Source organism: Tauraco erythrolophus, chromosome 18, assembly GCF_009769465.1.
Source record: "Tauraco erythrolophus isolate bTauEry1 chromosome 18, bTauEry1.pri, whole genome shotgun sequence".
Lineage (NCBI taxonomy): Eukaryota > Metazoa > Chordata > Aves > Musophagiformes > Musophagidae > Tauraco > Tauraco erythrolophus.
The window spans coordinates 12,210,142-12,232,216 of NC_141482.1; the positions used below are offsets into that span (position 1 = coordinate 12,210,142).

The 22,075-nt window shown below is 41.8% G+C and overlaps 1 protein-coding gene across 1 annotated transcript in view; it reads left to right on the plus strand.

The window, feature by feature from the left end:
- Positions 1–4,347: 4,347 nt before the first annotated feature.
- VAPB (VAMP associated protein B and C) overlaps positions 4,348–22,075 on the plus strand; it is a 32,516-nt gene continuing 14,788 nt past the window's right edge. The window contains exons 1-2 of the mRNA XM_086623012.1: positions 4,348–4,464; positions 20,643–20,795. Coding sequence (XP_086479138.1) covers positions 4,407–4,464; positions 20,643–20,795 — 211 coding nt within the window. The 5' untranslated portion in view covers positions 4,348–4,406. The remainder of the gene's footprint in view (positions 4,465–20,642; positions 20,796–22,075) is intronic.

A 22,075-nucleotide genomic window follows, 5' to 3' on the forward strand; every position in this document is an offset into this window, starting at 1 on the left:
AAATGTTGATTTGGCGTAATGTAAACAGCCTTTTCAGCCTAAGCATTCATAATAAACTTTTATAGTGTAATAACATGCTAAATCACTACTAGTCTGATGTATTGTGCAAAAAAAAGGTGTAAACATTTTATTAATAAAAAGCTTTGTTTATAAATGCGCTGGTTTTGTTTATAAATGCTTCCAAAATTCTCAACGTCTTAAAAAATAGTCTCTACAGCAATAGAATTCTAGATGAGGAATGTAAGCAAAGCCATGGCAGAAGTGAATCTAAGCAATGATTCGAATAACTGTTTTCCAAAAGCACTGACTACTGGTCATTCAGAAACTGCAGCTTTTCCCTGGTTTATGTATACACAAGACAAAGGCAGAAGATGAACGTGTACAAAGGAGGGATGGCGAAAAACAGGAGAGAGAATGCAGCTTTTGTGTAATGCTTCCTGTCTTTACAGCACGATGGCTGAGAAACTGCAGGCCACACACAGTCTTGTCAACCAGTGCAAGGCCTGGCAAATTCTACGAGGGTTAAGTGATTTCATACATGCTTTTAGCATAGGCTGCATGAAATGTAAAATTCTTGACTGTTTAGGCCAGGTTTCTGTCAATCGAAACCGTAAAGTGCTTTTAATAGCTAAATAGTATTGTGGGGGCCTGTTGTGCTGGAAGATTTCTTACTTGCTAGTACAGCCAGCTGGTTGGTAGCTTGGTTGATTTCAACCACTGCTTTGGTGGTTATGTAGAGCACAAAAATACAGTTGGCTACAGTTGTCACGTGTCTTATGTGATACTTAAAGTTTTCTTGTTTCAATGTGTGATTCAAGTCTGACATGTTCAGCCTTGAATAGTGTAAAGAAGCAGCCTTCAAAAGTGTAAAGAAGCAAAAAAAGTCCTGTTTCTGATGCAGCTATTTCACCTGAAACTATTGGATACAAGTTTCTACTTAGCAACTGGCTGCAGTTCACATGCAGGAAACACATACAGTCATCTTTTTAACAGAGACCTGTAATAACTTAAATTTATTGTTCAGTACCTGCCATTTTTAAGTTTTCCTCTTAGATGTGTGCCAGCTGCTTTGGAAGAGTGTTGAATGTTTGCATAAGGGGGTATGAATGTGCATCGGAGAGAGCGTAAGAAGGGTAAACACAAGGAATATGCTGGAATATAGAGAGAAACACGTTTGCATGTTTTTGCACAGGGAATCTAGGTAACTAAATGCAAACCACCTAATTTCACACACACGACAGGAGATGATGCTTTACTTGGATCAAGTCTTTCATTGCTTTTAAGGTAAAAATTTGGTAACAGATGAAACCATTCTTTAAAATTGTTCCAATACAAAGCTCTCAGGTGTTCTTCGGAGTTTACATGTAGTGTTCGTCCCTATTTTCTGCCGTTAATCAAAAACCCACCTTGGCAACAAGTTGCCTTCTAGTCTTGTTGTGGCTGAATTAATTAAGTGAAGGTTGTTTTGTGTAATTGATACAGACGTAGTGTTGCAGGTGGCCTTTATGTGTGCCCGTGTCAATGAATCTGATGTGCACAATATTGAACGTACACACATTGTTTGCACGTAGCAAAAACACAACAATTTACATTTGTGAGGCTTTATGAATTTTCAACTTAAAATAAACATGCTGTGCTTTATAAAAACTTCATCCTGGATGAAAGTGTGGGTGAGTCCTTCAAATACGACCAGGTAAGTTCAGAGCTGCCAATTGCTGTAAGATGATACAACCTGGCAAACCCTTCAAGATGTGAATCATCAAGTGCTTGAGGGTGTTCTTTGTACTTCAGGAAAAGTAGAACTTGGAAATGTCTGGCCAGCAACACTGAACAGTTGTTTACTTTAGGGTTGTTTATTATGTATGACTATATGTTTAGTGTAAAGTTTCCTCTGTCTTATTCCTCACCGTTAGTTTCCATTTAACTTGCAGATCTGTATAAAGCTAGTCTTTTACACTAACTAGTGGACTGAGAATGCCTCGCTCAGTGAGAGCATCTGTTTATAAAAATAAAACCTAAGAGATCAGGTGAAAGAATATAATCTTTCCAGAATATCAGCCAAAGAAAGCTCTACTCCAAAGTGTAAGTGAACTCAGTTCTCTCCAGATTTGAGCTCTAGTAAAATGTTATGACATAATCTGTAGTTTATACTATAAATTAACACCCCCCCCCAAGTAGCAAAAATAATAAACTAAGAACATCCTAGGCTCCAAATCTAATTAACTAAGTGAATTAGAATAACAAGAGACCCGGAAAAGAAAATGCACTCCTCTGTGATGTTTTAGGACCATCTTCTCTCAAACAGAAGAAATTTAAGAACAGCAGTGTGTTACTTGAGCGTGTTGCTGTACATTGCTGAGGCTTCTAAAAAATTAGTCCTGATACATTGGCTAGGAGGAGTTAGGTTTCACTTGCCTTATGCAAACCCAAGAGTTGTACTAAACACAAATATGGGTTAGGATTGTTTTGGCATGGAATGAAAGACATCTCAGAACAAAAAAGATGAAAGGGTATTGGAGGTGATTAAGCAGACGAGCTGAAAAACAGGGATTATCATGACAAGAGCAGCTGAAGTGTTGAGATGTGGTATAAATACTGCAGATGTGCTTAAAGCATTGAATGCCATCATCCCGTTCAGTGGTGTTAATTTTAGCATATACATCATTACTATTTATTGCCAGAAATGCAAACAGTCCTCTTGTTATGAATTCCAGATCTTTTTAGCTGCCTTACACGTTTTTGGCAATTAGGAAGTAAAACAATACTCATGATACAAAGAACGTGCGTGCAGGTGAGGTTATGCTGCATCACACAGACTATTGGTGTGATAAATGGAATTTCCACAATGTTTTACTATTACTGTATTTTTATTCACCTCATATCTGTTTGCTAATCAGCTCTGATTAAGACTTAACTATATGCTTTGAGTTGCTGATCTTTGGAAGTTGGTCGACATCAATACATTAGCTTTTTATCTCTGCAACTGATACCTCCTCTCGAGTCCTGTATGTCTGAAGTCCAGTTGCCTAATGAATCATTTTTGCTGTATCTAAATTACCAGTTTTCATGTTACTGCTGGTGACATGGGCATCCAGACTCCTGCTTCATTGTCACCCCTGCTGAGTTTGACAGGTTACAGCACTGCTTTAGAAATTCTTACAAACTTCTAGAATATTTAAAACAACCTGAGGAGAGAGGGGATAAAAAAGAAAAAAAGTGTAGTGCTATCAACTACGCTGGCCTAAGGCAGTACTTCATATTAGAACCAGCCGCAAATTTAAAAAATATTTTAAATCCTGCTATTTGGAGGGGGGGGGGGGGGGGGGGAACAACACTAACAAAAAAACATCCCAAAACAACAACAAAAAAACCCAAACCAAGCAACTCAAAACTTTGGTTCCAGTTTACTTAAGAAATGGTTGGGAGGGAAACATCTTAAAAAATCACTAAGATGACCTGGAGGTCTGTTTTTATTTGTTAAAAAAGTTAGTCTTTTCTGTAGCTTGATGAGAGTTACTGGGATTTTCTGGTACTATAATGCCCCGTTCTTCAGCCCTGCGGTCGCACCACAGTTGCCGTAGGATGTCATTCTGCACAGGGCGCCTTTCTGACGCTCCAGGACTCCCTGGATGCGTTTCCCTTCCCCGTTTCCAGCCGAAAGGTCCCCGGCGGTGCCGGCAGCAGGGGAAGGGGCGGCCGGTGCCGGCGAAGGGCCGGGGCTGCGCGGCCGAGTCACGGGCGGCCGCTGCCCCGCCGCGGGCAGACCGGGGGCAGAGACCTCGGTTTGCGGAATCGAGGCCTAAAATAACAGGCTGCTACTTGATAATTAGGCGTTTATTACAAACCATGATTTTCAGTGATGATTAAACTCCATCAATATTATTAATTAGTCCTCTTTCTCCCCCATAACGTTACGGCTGTAGGGAGACAGCTCGAGCCAACGGCCACCCAAAAGAGGAGCCCACCCGCCGCCCCCCCTCACCCCCGGACCTGCCCCTCCCGGCGGCCGTGCCGTGCCGGGAGCCGGGGGGCGGCCGGGCCGGCCCCTGAGCCGCGGCGGGAGGCGGCGGCGGTGCCGGCGGCAGACGTCAGCTGCGGCCTCTCCCGGGGCCCCTCCGTGCTGCATCATCCCGCCTCCGTCCCGCCCCCCGCCCTCTCCCCGCGTCCCCGACAGGGCAGCGTGCGCGCCGGGAGCCGCCGCCCGCCCTCGCCGGCCCGTCCGTCCCCGCTCCGCCGCCCGCAGCGCCTCTCGCTTCACCGCTCTGGGACCGCTTGGCGGGGGGCGAACAACCCGGCTGGGCGCGCCCCCCCTGCGCGCCTGCCTGCCTTCCCTCCTCCCCTCCCTCCCCTCCCTCCCCGTCCCTGCCTCTCTCCGCCTGGTGCCGCCACCGCTGAGGAGGAGGAACATGGCGAAAGCGGAGCAGGTCCTCAGCCTCGAACCGCAGCACGAGCTCAAATTCAAAGGTACGAGGCGGCTGCCGCCACCCCCCGCCGCCTCTCCGCGCCGGGCCGGCGGCGCGGCCGCTCTCAGGCCCTGCTCCAGCGGCAGCCATTTTCCGGGGGCTGGGGCTGGGCACGAGCCGCTAAAATGTCCTTCAGCGCCGCCGCCCCTCTCCCCGCTGGGCCTCGCCCGCCTGCCGCGGGGCCCGGAGGCGCCTCCCCGGCCCCGCGGGGCCGCAGCGGGGCGCGGGGGTCCCCGCCGGGCCTGCCCCCGCCGCGGCTGCGCCGCCTGCCCCCACCCGCGCCGCGGGCGGCTGCTGCAGGGCCGAGGGCGGCCTGAGGGGACCGCGCGCGGGGGGGTGCCGGCCGCCGCCTTCTCCATCCGGCAGCGGGGCAGCGCGCCCGGTGAAGCCCGATTCTCCCCGGGCTGACCTTCCCTCGCCGCGGCGGAGGGGTCGCCGGGCGCGGGCAGCGGCTGAGCCGCGCGGGGCCGCCCGGAGAAGGCAGGACCCGAGGCGGCGGGAGGAGCCCTCGGCCTCCGCGGCGGTGCGGCGGCGGGAGGAAGGGATGGTTTTCCATCCAGGCGGGCGCTCGGCGGCTCCGAGACCCCCGGCCCTGCGGTGGGGGGGGCGAGTCGCCCCGCGCCTCATGGAGCCGGGGCGTGGGGCACCCGGGCCGTGTGCGGGCGGCTCAGCCGGGCTCTGACGGAAAACGCAGGGCCTCTGGCCAGGAGCTGGGCAGCGGTTCGTGGCTTTTTCATGTTTTTATTATAATTTGACAAGCCGTTTAGATAAATTAATCGTGAATACTCTGCCTGTGCGAAAATCCATCCTTTCTTTACATAAAAATCTTGAATGGGTTTGGGTTTTTGCTAGCGTTGAAATCCCTGTCTTGTTCCCTGATGGATAGCACTACTGTAATACAATATTCTGGGATTACAAATAAGCATTCGGCAAGTTTATTTATGCTACCAGAGTCAGAGGTGCTTTATAGCTTCATTTGAATATCTGGCAAATACGCTTATTAAAAAAAAAAAACCAGTGATGTAGTTACTGTCTTCTGGTAAAAATAATACTCCTTCAAAAAGCCTTCATACACATTTTCAAATATAGGGGAAGTCTTTACCAATTTTTTTTAGTATATATGTTAGAAGTAATAATGCAAAGTGGGCTTGTCAAAAAGCCTGGTAATAAACACTGGATGGAATGAATATATCTTTGTTGCAAGCTGAAGTATTTGCATGTTGTTATGGCAGCAGTATCAAACATGCTTAAGAAGGAAACTGTTGTTCTTTTAACGTTCTTTATGTTAAGTATGATTAGATGAAAATCAGCTCTTGTTCTGAATAACGTTGCTTTCAACAAGCTAGAGAATCCGAACTCGGGTGGGCAAAAAAGTAGGGTCTTAATTGGCACTGACTTGCTAATGAGACATAACTGTGATTGAGGGTTTGGGGTTTTTTCTGCTTGGTCCCAGGTAGGTATAAACCCAGACAGACTCTGCTTTTTGTTGAAACAAAGGTGACTTGTCAGTCTGCCTGTCCTTCAGTTGAGGTTCTGGGCTGAACAGTCAGTAACTATTGAAGTTAAATGAACTGACCGTATAGATTTTAGTGGCCAGATCTTTAGCCAGCAACGTATACTCCTTATAACATAAAATATTACTTGACTAACTGTAGCTAATAAATGGCTTAGTTTAAAAGTATGCTTAAATATTAATGTTCAAACAGACTTAATGCTACGGGTAGCATTTGTGTGCCTTCGCAATAAATTCTGTCTTGCAGTCCTTTCTCACAGGCAGTGCTGACCGCTGTCCATTCAGGAAAGGCCAGTTTGAAATATTCATGAAGTAAATTCTGCTCTAAGCGTTTCCTGTCCTGCTGGTTTTGTGATGGCATGTTGCCTGGTAATATGGCAGTAATGTTTTTCTCACCTTTGTAAATAGTTGCCTTTTTGTTCCAGAGCATTGCTTTGTACCGTCTGAGTAGATACAGACTGAGAGAGGTCAGTAGTGCTGCTGACTGGTGTGGTTGTGCTTCCTTGCTGCTGTGAGCTGAAAGATCTGATGCTTAACGTAGGGCAGCAGTATCAACGAGGTAGGACTGTAAACCAAGTTTCAAAACCACTGGAAGTGGATAAAGGTCTTAGTCAAAATGCAGACAGATAGAAAAAGGAGAAAATAGTTAGCTCTGATGCTCTTAAAGTGCTCTGTATGGTTCTTAAATATAAAATCCAGAGGGAGGTATGATGTTCACAAAATGATGTGGGGAATAAGATACCGAAGTAAGGATTTCTTCTATAACGCGTCCCGATCAATACGAGGTTGCAGCCATCTCTCTCTTAGCCAGCACTTTGACTTATAAAGGATTTATGACCTTTTTTAAGAAGCTTTTGCACCCCTTTGGCTTGCAGCGAATCCTCTGAATTCATTTGATGCTCTGTTTCAAAATACCGTGTTTGTGACTTGTTTGCAAAAATGTCAAAGGAGTTTTTCATGCTATAATTTTTTTTTTTTGCAGTATGTGAACATGAGCAGGGCTTGTCTTTCCTCCTCGCCTCTCATCTCCTACACCGTAACACACATGCTCCAAAATAGCATCAGCATGTGCTGTGCTGAAATGCAGCTGTGACTAGTGGGAGGCAGGTCGCTCTCCTCTGCCCACCGTAACGTGGCCAGTTTCTTTGCTGTGGTCTTTGATGCCATGTGAAATAGGAGCTTTACTGTCTTTCCAGTGACTTATTCCACTTCGTCGTCAGTTTAGGCTTGCAGCCTAGGTGAGAAAGCATCACACTACTGGTACATTGTTCAACCTATTGGTAATGAATGGTGAAAAAGACCATTGTTGTTACACATAACAATGTTTCCATTTTTGTTTCCTTTTTTTAAAAATCCCGGAAACAACATCCATCAATCTGCCAGGAATTTGTTAGATGAAAATATTCAAGGGCCTGACTTTAGGAATTAGAAAACTTAGATTTCCACAAGAATGTTGAATTCTGGCCCCTTTTGTTAGGTGTGTTTTCACGCGGTTGTTAATCACAGTGTCATGCTTGTGCTATAGGGCACTACCCCATGCGCTTCACAGGATGGCTGCCCAGTGAGGCAGCTGTATCATCTCAGCATAATGCGCCTATCTGGAATAGAGATAATTTGTTTAATATCAGCAAGTAAAATGTGGTTAGAATATAACTTATTTTAGAACTTGCCTGGGTTTTTGGGTGTTTGGAATGCAGATGCAGAGTATCAGGGGAGTGGTGTTTAGTAGGGGGGATATACAAAAATGGAGGTGACATAGGCTGAGGTACGTTTCAGCAACGTTTCTAGAGGTTTGCTACAGGTTAGACTGGACTTATGACTCAGCACTGTTGCAGTGCTCCCCAAGTGGCAAATAGCAGTATTGCCAAATGCAGGATTAATTCCTCGCAAAACTGTGTAAGTTGCTGCCAATTGGAAGTGCTGTTTCCTGTTCCCAGTATGTGATTTTTGCACCTGCACATATTCAATACGTCACTGTGTAACTTTCCTTTCTGCAAAGGGCACAATAATAAACCAGAATAGCCAATACTCTCCAGTCTTAATAGTACCGATTCAGACCTGGCCTGAGGCCTGGCAGCATTGTTTCCAAGCTGGCTGAAGTGAACCCCCTGGGTACATCAGAGCTGCATTCCAAAGGTGTGGCCTCAGCCCCTACGGATGTGCTCAGTCCAGCCGTACGTCTGCAGTGCTGCGAGTGAAGTGTTCAGCCACAGTCCCGTGCAGCGTGTGTAACCTGCTGTTGCAGTTAGGTGGCTGCCACTTCCAGGTAAGATGGTTGGAGCTTCTTCAGGTACGTGTGTGTAAACTGTAGCCAGATCTGTGTGTTGCAGTGTAGGTGTGCAAAACGTCCTGTGCCTGACGTGAATATCCAGTTCTTATCAGATGTTAGGCTAAGGCTTTTCAATCCAACAGTTCAGTAACGTTTGGGACCTAAGATTCATCTTTACTGAACCTGCAGCTGTCAAGTCTCAGAAGAAATGTTAAGGACTTAGTTGGACCTTGTGACTAAACTATAACTGCATCTCCATCTCTGTCATCATGTGTCTGCAATGATAGAAGCACTCCTGCACCAAAGGTGTTTGGAGGAATTTGACTCTGTGCTAGTTCTGTTCTGTATTGGATAAATAGGAATTTCTAGTCATTGCCACTGGAACAGGCTGTATTTAAGCATGTAAAATACTGACAGTGGTGTGAGAAGGTGCCTGTTTAGTATAATTAATATGCGTCTTTTAAGCTGAAAATCTACATGCTGTTTTCTTTAAACTATTAGACTCCTCCTTGTATTCACAGCATAATGGCAGTCAGTACTAGGATTTCTTTGCTCTTTGAAGGCTACTGTGTCAATGGCTATCTACTTTTCTGGTGGAAAATGTACCGATCTATGCTTCCCTTCGTCTAGCCTGAATCCTAGTAAAATCATTGTTACTGCATTAAATATGAGTAAACCGTCACATCCCTCTATGTATTTGAATTTTATTTACAAGTTATACACTTAAAAAGGGACATAGCATTTAAATAATCAGCAGGCTTCCTAAACCTAAACAACTCTTAAGTATGTAGCCCAACTATCAAACAAAATTAGTCATTTTCTGGTGATACTTAAATATTTGCAGTTCATGTTATGCTCATTATTCTTGCAACTTAGCTAAAATCAACAGTTTATTCTAACTATTTTGTGTTCGTTATAGTCGTACAGACTTGCTGCATCTCAGTGAATTATTATAATTTCACGTGCGCTATTAGTTTTATCATTACTTCATCACTTTGTTCTTTTTTAAAGAGTCTATGCAATGTTTGGAGGGAAAGAACTGGAGATAAAAGCAAGACAGTGATGTATTGAGAGTGTCTCCTGACCCATCTAATTTTTTGAAAGGTGGAATAAGTTGAAGATAGTGCTTCTGTTGATCTTCCTTAATCTGCTGGTGTCCTGTACACTAGAGACCTGGTACTAACAGCTCCACTGGGAAAGCAGGGAAGAATTGCACAGGGGTAACAGAAGTTTGAAACTTTGAATAAGATGGTTAGAGAGCCGAATAACAATTATCTGAGATGTGCGAAACAGTCAAGGAGGCTTAGCTGCGTTTTCTGTTAAATTCAATTAATGTATTTAGGTCTCCCAAGACTAATTCAAAAAACCTCACAATCTGCTTTGGCCAATGTGATTTATGGGTTAAGGGCTTTTGAATAATTTTGTACTGCATAGATCTTAAGAATTGCAGTTGAAGTAACGAGCGTTAATGGGATCAAAGGGGGTTTGGACTAGATGATCCTTTGAGGTCCCTTCCAATCCCTAACATTCTGTGATTCTCTGAAAGTAACACTATTTCAAAGAAGGTCTTGGTGCAATGATCAAATCAGCATGAGCAACTGTTATTTGGCAGTTACTTCTCAGTATTTTGGATTTTGTGGTTTTAATATGATCAATTGCTTTATTGTAAGAGATGGGACGTGTGCATTCATAATTTCTCATTTCTTGGGAATCTCATGTTTGTGCACCAATTTTCAGCTCACTTTGAGCTATGGAACCATTGCAATGATACGTGAAAAAGTTTTATCAAGTTTGTTATTTAAAGCTCATCAGGATGGCAGACTGCCAGTCTGATTTGTTTGATGGGATGTGTCCTCTATTCATTACTTAAGAAAATATGTCTGATAATAGATTATATTGAAAATACGTATGTAAACATAAGGTAAGGGGTGGCTCTCTTAAGTCCTAGGAGCACGGCTATCATGTCAAAATAAAGACACGGGTAATGTGTCATAGTGAGGGCAGGTTCACACAGATCCTTAACAGTAAATTGTATTTACCAGCTGCTACCCTGCATGCCATGTGCAATGTCTTATCTCTCATGAAAGAGGAAAACGGAATAGAAATTTGCACAGGCATTTACGATAGTTTCTTCTCATTGGAGATGAAACTGTTGCCTTTTTTTCTCATTTCACAGGTTTTATAAATGAAAATCTCATCAGTAGTCATGCAGTGCTTTATTTGTTTTAAAATAGGTTAGCTACCTTTTAATACAAGGCTGAATTTTGTTTAATTGCACTCTAATTCTGAGTTAGGATTGTAAAAATTAGAGTACAAACCTTTAAATAGGTTGTCAGATCTGTTTTGAAACTGGAAAAAAAGCATCATCACCATAGTGAATGATCCAACTTTATGAGCTCAGGTCAGCTTACATCTATGAACAAATACCCAATTTTAAAAGAAGCTTAACTTGTTGTATGTGCCCAGCTCTGGAAGGTATTGATTGCATCAAATGAGTTTTGACTCAAACAAGCAGCTTCCACATATCTTATAATGCAATTTTTGTAGAAAACTGGGTGACCGAAGGTTTGTCTTGCTTCTTGCTTTTAGAGTGCCTCTAAACTTAGCGTTCTGCCGAGCTGGAGACAATGCAGGAATCAAATGACCCTTGCTAATTCTGCCCACATCTTGCAGTCACACTCATTTTCTGCTGTCTTGTTACCATATTGGTCTTATGTTTGCTCCCTGCAGGGAACAACTAATAACTACTAAATGCATTTCATAGTTGATATCATTAACAGCCTTTTTCCTTTTTTTGTCTGTCGTTGCTTGGCTTTGAAAGCTTTGTTGATGATGTTTGCAACACTTTTGTTTGTGGTAACAGCTGTTGTTTCAGACTTAAATTTCATCTTTGTATTTGCATGCAATGTGATATTTAACATTATCATCGTGCTGCTGCAAGCCGTGTTTTTCCTTCCAAGTAAATCCTCACTGATTTAAATGAGAGTCTGGTTTGGTCAGGAACTCTTTCCCAGTTAGACCTCTCTCTCTTTGCTGGGTGAGGGACTCTGACACTGGTTCCTGCCACCAGTAACACTGAAGCCTCCTTTCATTGTCTCACCAGAGGCAGAAAGGAGACCTATTTTACATGCATATATAAATATTTAAATACCAGTTTAGATAAACTAGGGGGCACACTCATGCCAAGTCTCTTCCTCTGGCGTTTGACCCAGTATTTATTCAATGTATAAATCCTTTCATACCTGGTTTGTAGACTGAGATGTCTGTAGAGACATAGAGGATACTTTCTGATATGCCTGGGATGTTGTTGAATTTAAAACTCAGCCAGCCAGGCAACCTTTCATAAAGAGATTTGTGCCATCAGTTTGCCACAATCTTGCTGTCATTGAAAATGTATGCAAAGTGAATCACCATTCCCATGTTTAATTCAGTGCAGAATTAAAATGCACATGGATTGAAGTGATTGAGTGTTTACACTAGCAAGACAATCCAGATTGAGTTGACTGAGTCTATCCTTTCTGTTTTATAGCTGTTCTGAAAATTGCTTACTTCAACTGTGATTGTTCTGGCCTCAAAAACATTTGTACAAACTGGGGGACTGCTGCTGCCTGCAGTACTTTATCCCACGTTATTATAAATACTTTATGAAAATAATCTCTTTGCTAAACTACTTTAGTGCCTAGTTCTCTGAGCTGTAAATGAAGTCCCTCATGCCATGGTGCTGTGGATTAAAGATTTTATCGTTCTAAATTTAATCCTGTTTTCTTGGTTGGTTTCCACAAGGGGTGGAAAAAATAGAGAAGGGAAAGGTTTGCCTGGTGATCCAGTTATTTACGGTGCAAATTAGAGAATCTTGTAGGTGTGGGGCTTGCTATGGAGCCAAATCTTAATGTTTTAGCAAACAATTTTAAAGACCTAATTCAAGTTAGTTGTGCTTGTGGAAAGCATGTCAAATAACTAGGTAATTCTTTAAGGAAGAAAACCCAACCAATTGCACTTTTTTGTTTTTCCCATGACTGCTCCTTTTCATCTAGCCAGTTACTTCATCCTTACTGGTGCTGCTAATGTTTCTGACAAGGAGTCCAGCCTTCCCGTGTGCAGTTTCATGTTTGCATGGCCACCGTTGCCTGTTTATATTTCCAGCTGCTGCTTCTTGTGATATGTGAATAACAATATATTTTGCATATTCTCAAAACATTTGCATGCATAATTTCTTCTGGTTTGCATTGTCTCCTCTTCTGGCCTTCCTGCATTTTTACCAGGCTAGGAGCAAAGGTGTAACTGCAGTATGATTTTTTTTTTTTTCTTTTTTTCTGTAGCCGTTTTTACAGTGTGCTTACTGTTATCATATGGCGCTGCAGATAATGCTTATGGAAGTTTAGGTTTGGAGAATGCCACTTCACGTTTGTATCTTGTTCTATGCCAAACAATATAAGCTGTCAGGTATTTTTTTCCTTACTAGGTTTTCTCACTGCTTCTGATTAAATTTACTGGTTTGATTTTGGTTTGTTGTTTTGTTTTTGTCTTTGATTCTGAAAGCACAGTTAATAGCTGGTTTTCAAGTGGTTCATCAGAAATACGTCTTGCTAAATTCAGGATTCCTTCCTTATTTGTAGCTATAATTAGTTTCTTACTACCTATTTAATTTTTTTTTAACTTACTAGAAAAGCAGCTACTCATTGTGCATCCTCAGATCTCTTTATTTTGCTTGTTTCTTCTGGTATTTGCAATTTATGCATAGTTTTGCACTTAAAATATTTGCTCAGTTTCTATTTAAGTTACATATAAAACTTGTCTATTTAAAGAGTATATATGAGCATAAAATTAGAGTAGTCAAGTTGCTCCTTCCCTGTCATTTTAATGTGCGTCTGAAATGGAAATTAGTGATGAAATTAGACCAGGAAAAATTACTTCACAAGAAGTACAAGAAAAAGTGATAGTTTGGGATAGTGGTTAAAATCATGATGCTTCTTCCAGAGAGATATTTTACATTGACTTTGGTCTTTAGCACTGTTTTTGCCATGGAAAGCTTGCACATCAGGCCATCATCATGCTGCTCTCTGCTGCTGCATCCCTGCTTCTCCCTGAGGGCCCGTGCTTCGTTTCTGTATCCGTTCAATACCCACCCAGCAGCCCCTGTGAAGGAGTAAGTAGGTGTCTTATGTATGATAAGTAGGTCTTAGTATGTCATGCTTATTGAAGGAGATACAGCTACTATTCCACTATAAAAAGAGAGTATGCCGCTGTTTTCTGAGCTGTTTTCATACCTGGAGAGAGTTGGTGCATGTGATATTTGTGAGTGGAATGAACAAAGTAACACGATATGTTTGGCATTCGATCCTAAAAGGATATGAAAGCAGAGTTGAAACAGAGATATACCTCGAAAAGCTAACCAGCTGTGCTCTCAGTCTCTTGTTTCTGCAATTGTGTGTGGAAAACTGCTTTAAGTTTAGGATGTAGAGAAAATCTTTCATGTTGTGCGGTTTTGTTGCTGAAGATTGCTGTAAGTAATGTTTAGGTCTACTAAAACTCTGAAGAGGTCAGTTGGAAAAAACAAATGACACTGGTACCAAAATTATTTGAAGGGCATATTCTTCCATTTTTCTTGGCAAGCTTATGTGTGGCTTCACAGTTCTTACAACTGTGAAGTCAAACTGTTAATGATCCTCTGAGGAATGAAAGGTGACAAAAATGACATACTAATAGATACCCTGAAAATAGACTTCAGTCTTTTTTCTCAGTTCAAACTTCGGTGTTTTTTCTCACTTTTTTTCCCATTAAGCATGAGGCATGCTTTGGCAAAAATAGTTTGTGCCAAAATAGGCTGGAGAAGGACACTGATTAGTCCATCCAAATGGCATCATTTACTGCCAACCTCGCTCCAACTTTTGGCATCTGGGTCGTGCGATTTTGTTGGTTTTCAACATCCATTTTCTTCTCTTATATCATTTTATTGATTGCATATTTTAAAAAAAAAAAAATTACTTCTCGGTGTCAGCTATTGCATGGGGAGTGATTTGGATGGCACTTGTATTTTTGTGATAGGTGTTTCATCAAGGGTTCTACTGCTTGACACGGCAGGGGTGGAAATGACCACTTCCCTCCTGTCACTTTGCATCAAGGGCTCTTTTGGGTGAGGATAGTTGTGGTAAGAGTAAAGAAATTGATTCCACAGGGGCAGGGTTTTCTAGCTACATCCATTTAAAATCTAAGCAGAGATTGAAAGGTTTATGAGTGGTTTACACAAGGATTAAGAGAGGCTGAAGTTTTTCTTAAAAGTAATGGCCAAATTTGGAGTTGTTGGGTCTTCTCCGTGAGTTACCTGTGAAATCAGATGTTTATGCAACACAGGCACTTCTTGTTTCTTATTCTTTGACTTCTTTGATTTAAAAAGTTGCGGATGCTCACTTAATTATGAATGTCTCCAGAGCCAATGATGATGATGATTAAAACTTGGCATACAGTACTTTTTAAAAGACTAATCTTCACAAGATTCTCTGTAATTAGATAAGTATTCTCCTGACTTCACAGAGAGGAAAACTATAAGAGTCGAAACCTGCTTCTGTTTTGGAGTTGCTGTCAACTCTTAAGGTTCTTAATAGCAGAAGATCAAGCCCTTAAGTGATTTGTCTAAAGACAAGTAAGAAGGTGGGAGTGTTTGATTGGATCTCGGGTGTTCTTGATTCACAGGCACCTGGCTGATAGCTCAAGATGTCTTGCTTGACATTTCAGCTTTTTTCATTTTAGTGTTTATCTTCAAAGGTCATCAATTTCTATGTAACTTTAAAAAGAAATGCACAGTAAGTCAAGTTCTACAGCTGTTTTTGAGCCCTCTTGCTCATCGCTAGTGTTTTTATTTTGACTATCTCTCTGTTACTGATAGACACCCCCAAAAATAAAATGGGAGAAATTGTGGAAATAAAATGAAATTACTTAGTGCTGTCAGAGGCATAGTAAAGGAGCTGAGAAACAACTCAGATATGATGATAAGAAAAGTTTTAAGTACAAAGGCTGAAATACTCAGGTGGGGAGACGACTGCGTTAGTGGATGGTGGTGGTTTTGTCAGTGGTGCTAGTACACTCTCACTGTGACTGTGCTAGACAGTTCATCTGTGCTAGAGCAGGGCGAGGTGCATCCCTGGTTTGAGGGGCTGACCGAGCTGGTGGGGAGGCACGTCATGCCTGGGAGCAGGAGCCAGCATGGTGTGTGTCATGGGGAAGGGAGCTGGAAGTATCATGTTCAACCCCCACCCTCTCCACTCACATGTGCAGGGTCAATGTGGCTCTCACCAGATGCATTGTTGCTCTGCGTGGACCTCGACTAGTCACGGCAAGTCGTCATGTGGGATTTGGGCTCTGGAGAATAGCCACAAGTTTCCCTTCTACTGCTTTCCACTGTCTCCCTCATTAAAGATTCCTTGGTTACCTTTCTATGGCTAATTAATATGTCAGGTGATTAATGACTTTCATCTGACACATTGATGGGATTAAACCATGGTCAAATACATCCTTCCGCTCCTGTTGTTGTATTCCAGTGCTTTCCACAAAGGAAGTGCAAGAGGGGTTGTTTCACTAGAAGCTCAGCCTGTATTTGTGCCTGTTTCCAGTTATCTTGCCTTTGGACACGTCTGTGGTGCTGAGTTGGAGTGGAAGAAGTTTTGAGGGAAAGACGATGAAAGCGCATCTAAAACATTCTGGGAATAACATGGGCAGCTTGATGAGAATTTACTCTTAGTCTTGGTGATCAACAATTGCCAGTTTAACATGACTACGACTGTATCAAGTGCTCCTGCAGTGCTTTTGCTCTGAAAAGCACCAGTTCACTAATTTTTTAGGGAATACCTGACTTTAAACAGATGAGAGTTTGCATTAGATTTAAGCACAAAAAAAATAAGGGTGTGCCTTAATTGCTTCCAACTACTATGCCAACGCTACAAGTGTGATTGCAGCGTGTATGCCTAGATGTGCTAGCTTTAACCTACTAAATGAGACCTTGTTGACTTAATTTGGCACAATGCTGTGCAGAAAGATGCAGTTTCCCTGATGCCATTGTCTTGAGTGCTGCTTGATCTAGCTGAAAATGGATTCTCCTTTTTCTCTTCCCTGCTGCCCCCTCCCTGAGTGACTCCCTGTCCTGTAAGTGGATTAATTTTCAGCCCGAGCAGCTCCGTGGCTCAGCACGAGCAGGTGAACACCGTGCAGCTAGCACAAGCAGTCGGTGGAGATGGGAGGCCAGACCACCTCCTCGTTCAGCAGTGAGATGGACTGATGCAGGAATAAAACCACCTTGGGACTGTGGCCCAACTAGCGTGTGTAGCTAATTATAAAGATGTAGTAGTATTTGCACGTGCAGATCTGTAGAGGGCTGTGGCTGTTTGGTTTGAATGTTCTGCCAAGCCTGTGCCATCAAAGCTTTGCCTCTGCTGATACGCTAACTTCTTTCACGTGCCAAACAGTGCTACGGCAGTGTTCCTGCTGCATTGAAGGTACATGTGTATGAGGATTGTTTGTTTGCCATGCTAAAGCACAGAATTTTGGTTAAGGAGAGAATAATTGTATTAAGATTCTGTACAAATGATGTAGCTGCGTAATGTGGTTAGTGTGAGTCGTGAGTGACAAGAAACTTACAGCAAGTATTGTGCTGATCAAAAAAGTTATCAGCCTGGATTTGCTGGTACAATTATGGGCAATTTTTATTGCAATGAGAATTATTTAAAATTTAAATAGAGTTGCCATCATGTTCTTTTGACCTAATTCTCAGGCTTTTGTATTATTACTGAAATGATCTGGGGTATTATAATGCAGTACACTGCAGAATGATACTCTTAGGAAAGATTGATACAGCACTGGTGTTTGAATAGGAAATGGAGCGTGGCAAATTCTGAGATAATGCTGTGATCTTCAAATGTGAAGGGTTGTATGCATAGCTCCTCGGTGGAAAGCCACAGCTGTAGTCTGAAACTAACCCTGATGGAAAGTGATCCTATGAAAATCTGTGATACCTGTTACTGTTTGTTGTTGCATGAGTGTGGTGGTGTTTTCTTTTCTTTAAGTAATACTGCTAGTTTGGGTATCACTAGATGCCCAGTTTGCATTAACACAAATTGACTTTATTCTAACTGGCAGGAAAGTCATTGAGCCCTTGTGGAATATTCCAAACTTTCAGCACCAAATTTAATTTACTACATTTCTTCCTTCTAGACAGCTTGCTCCTGTGACAACCCCATGTCAGATGATGCATGTACAGACCCTGAGTTTCCCATAACTTTGTCCTTGGGATGACACCAGTGGCGTTTTTCTCATGATCTTTAAAAATACAAGAGAGAATTTATTTTTTTTTAATTAAGAAGTGCAAATTGTTGTTTGGAAAGCACCCTACCTTAATGTAAGCTTCACTTATCTAGAAGTATTAAGAGCAGTCAAAAATACATTGTTTTGTTTTGAACGTTACGAAATGAAGGTTGTGTTTTTTAAGAGTGCAACTTCTATTTAGGCACGTCACAGTAAGAGGCAGTCTTCACTGCAGAGTCAGCTTGTTGCTTTTAACCCAAGTACACCCAGATGCGCCAACCTGACTGTAATTGTGCTTACATCCCACCTTAGGGGTATGGGCATTATCTAAGTGTTGCATGCACTTGTATAACTAGTCCACCCATTTGCAGTGAGGACAAAGGCGTTGGAAAGAAGCGTAGAGCATTTTATCTTGCTGTATCCGTCGTATGATTCCCAAAGTCCTGATGCCTTGCTCCAGGATAGACGTGCGTCTCATACGACTGTTAATACCCAAGCCAACCTAACCTGCAGCACACAAGCTGAGAAGTTAGGAAACAAAGGTGTATCTCCAGACAGAATGAGCCTGGGTTTATCCTGGGATCAGTTCCCCCACATACCCCAACCTCCCTCAAAAACATCTGCCCTAGGCTGCAGTAATCTAACAACAGGCTGTCAGGGTTTCATTGCAGACCGAGTTGGCAGTCCATGGGCCTTGCTCTTAAAAGGCAGGCCAGCAAACCTGATAATATTTCACTGCCATGCCCTGATTACCCCTGAGTAATACTCGGTTGTCTATTTCTTTTTTTACACACTTAGAAACACCTATAATGGCACTTCTATCCTGCATTTGTCTGCTCTGTTTGGCTTTGCTGCAGTATTCTAACAGCAATGCCATGAGGAATATGCCTGCACACAAGTTTGCTGAAAGGAGACACCAACCATCTAGTGCAGTTGTGCTTGGCTGATCTGTGAAACCTGTAATTTGGGGAAAAACTCTAAAGAAACTGTTTAAGTTTAGTGGACAGAAAAGAGAAGGAAGCGTCAAGCAGACAAGAAGAAATGAAGTTGGTCTGCTGGAAGGTTTTGCTGCCAAATATTTTGGTATGATCTGTGTTAGCAATAAGTAACTACATTTGGAAATTATTTTACACACAGAATTGTTGTTGTATTACTATTACAAACAGCAGCTCTGTACTGGGGCGCACAAATCCTGCATGTGTTTATGGATCAGCCAAGTTAAAACATGGTATTTCCCACAGGAAATCCATCCCAGCATGCGGAGTAGTAAAGCACTATTGAGGACGCAGTTGCGTATGTAGGGCTTTGTACAGACGACCCTACCTTTGTGCTGGAATAGCTCAAGCTCTAATTTTTTAGTAGAGGCAAGTCCTTAATGCTTAGGCATCAAGTAATTTCTTCTGAAATGTTAGACTTCTCCCAGTTAGAGCTATCTTGAAGATCTGCTACTGTCGTTACACACCTAAATGTTTGCTGGATCCTTCTGATAGTTTGGCTTCCTTAACAACTGATGGCTGCTTCTGCCCAGTTATTTTCCGTTAGAGAAAACTTGGCAGCTGTGTTATATTCTCTTTCACATCTCAGTGTTTCACCAGGCACAGGTTTAGTGAAATCTTTGTCATGGGAAAATATTATTGCTTCATTTTTTTTTGCTACCAGGTTGCGTTGTAAATGCAAAGCTGGCTTGTTCAGAGTGCAGGCAGAAATGGAGCTAATTGTTGTCTGGTTGGGTTTTTTTGTGTGATTTTTTTTTTTTTTTTTTTTCCCCTCTTCTAGATACTGAAATGAATTTGGATCAAGGATAAAGGTTGTAGGTCTGTAATACTTTTACAGCTGTATTAAATGCCTTCTTAGGAGACAAACGTGTGTGATACATTTTTAGAAAAGGAAGCAAACAAATTATTTTAAGCCAACCATGCTGCAGGAGGAGGATGGTGGAATGTTGCCTGCAAGTATTTTTATTATTATTATAATCATCATTCACCCTTTTTAAATTTTAGGACTGTCATTTCTGCAAGGAAATATTCAGTGCTTTTTTTGACCAATTTGCTTTTACTCCTGAGGATAGATGAAGATATTTTATTCAGGCATCAAATTAATTACTTTTATGCAGAAGGCAGTTGATCAAAGTGTGGTTATATTTCTTTTAATTTTACTTCTTCACCATCTGAGGAGGCACTGCAGTTGTCTGATTTATCAGTGTCTTATAGGGAATCAGTAGCTAGCCTTTCCTGTAACCTCAGGGGTTGGGGCAGTTTCAACTAGGTAGTGAGCCTGTGAGAAGTTGATTTGCCAGCACTTGGTGTTGCAGAACTTGACAATGGTTTGATTCTGGTTTTGCTAATACAGAAGTCTTTTCCACTGCTCTCAGTGTCTCAAGAATTTTTCCTATTTCCGCATGGTTATTTCCTGTCTTGGGTGAGGTAGCCATTTGATGAAGATTTCTTCTGGTTTATCATTTCTATTAGCCAAGAGAATTATTAAAAAAAAAATAAAACCAAACCAAAAAAGACCTGGTAGGAAAAGGGGATGCGTCCTGAATCCCTGAATGCTTATCTGGCTGGTTTTGGTACAGCGTTTCTGAATACCTGGTGGAATCCTGCTTCCATGGAGGTACAGCATGCATATGCAGATCAATCTGTAGTAGCCACTTCGTTGTCATTCTCTTTCAACTTCCTTTGGTGTATGATACCCCTCTATTTATCATCTACAGCGTAACTATAGGTGGTGTCTCTGTAAGCCTGAGTTTACTGGGATTCAGTAGTTAGAGTGGAGTAACTGTGATACAGCAGAGAATTTGGCATCATTTGAATGCCACGATGGCGTGTTGGCACTATGTATAAATGATTTCCCCCTTTTTATCTTGCTACTAATGATCAACTTCAGCTGTTGTGCTGGGAGTGTGAGAGCATGCTGCACATCAGAATGCTCAGAGGTCTCACTGCATCCTCACCTTTGCGTGCACGATTATCTGTACATGCCATAATGGAAATTGAACAGCCAATTACTTTATAAGATTTGTGAAGAGAGATTTAGAGCCTGCTTAGCCTCTGCTTGAAAAGTACGTTCTGTGTGATTTCAAGTCCGCTTTTGCTCTCCTCCTCAGGCCCTTTCACAGATGTTGTCACTACAAACCTGAAACTCGGCAATCCTACAGACAGAAATGTGTGCTTCAAAGTTAAGACCACAGCACCACGTAGATACTGTGTAAGGCCGAACAGTGGAATTATCGATGCAGGAACATCAATTAATGTTTCTGGTAAGTCATTCAAGCAGTATTTTGGTGATTGAAAATACCTTCTAACCAGTTATTTCTTGGAACTCTTCACAATCTGGAAGTATTTTGTTGATTCTTCGTAAAAGCAAGAGGTTGTGATTTCATGGAGAAGCAGCCATTTCATATATACTTACTTCCTTTATTCCTGGTCTAGCAGTAACAGGTTTGGTTTTACATCTTGTTTAGGGGGAGAAAAAAGGGAGAAATACATAAATGATTTATATAGTTCAATAACAGTCTTAGCCAGCCTGTCCAAATCAGCCGTGCCCTCCCTGTGCGATTATTTTTGTAGGGTTGGGTTCTTGCCAGCTTAACTCCCTGAACCAGCTCACCACAGGGTCAAAGTGCTTGGACGAGCATAATGAGGTATGAATAAAACTGGATGGACTGCAGTGACACCAGTTAAGACTGATACAGGCTGTTGCCAAACTGCCTAGTATAAACAAAAATGAAAGGATTTACTTTCAAACCGTGCTTATTTTGTGTTCCTTGAAGGTGCAATATGCTTGGTGTTAGAAATGTCAAGTGGCTGAATCTTCGTTGTTTCATAGGACAGGTTAATGTTTTTCTCTAATGAGTCAGTAGCTCTTAACTGGCCTAAGTTTGGTAGTGGAAAAGCAAAGGAGTGGCTTCCTTTGTAAGCATAAAGAGCTGAGTATTTCCCATAAACAGAATAAACAGAATGTCTGTATGTCATTAACTTGCTGATGATACATGCTTGAAAGCAATATGTTTTCTCAATGACTGATCTGATTGAGGATTTTAGTAAAAAATGCTATCAAATCATGTAGTAGTGGCATACTGCCTAAATGAAGTGATTTTTTAGTTAAGAAAATGATTTCTGTAAACATGCAGATTAGTTTTATTTTTTTTAATAAATGTTAATATTGGCATGATAAGAAATATTATTTACTGATAGGTTATACAGTTTGCTATTAGTCTCTTACCAAACTTTAGCCTGGAATAAAAAATTTTGCTTTTTACTTGAAAAAAAATCAAAATGTAAAAGTCAAGACTTCAGTTTTTACTTAATAAGACGTAAAATGTTTAAACATCTCACACTTGGAGAGCTTGCTTCAACAAAATAAAAATTGATCCCAAAAATACTTTGCACTGCAGTGTTAAGAGACTCTAATCCTGTATATCTTCTTGTTCATGGGTACATTTGCACACTCATTGATCTGTTGTCTTTGGGATTTCTATTGTGTCAAATTGAGCGTGCGTACGATTGCAGAATTGTGCCTTGCTTGCAGTTAATCTCT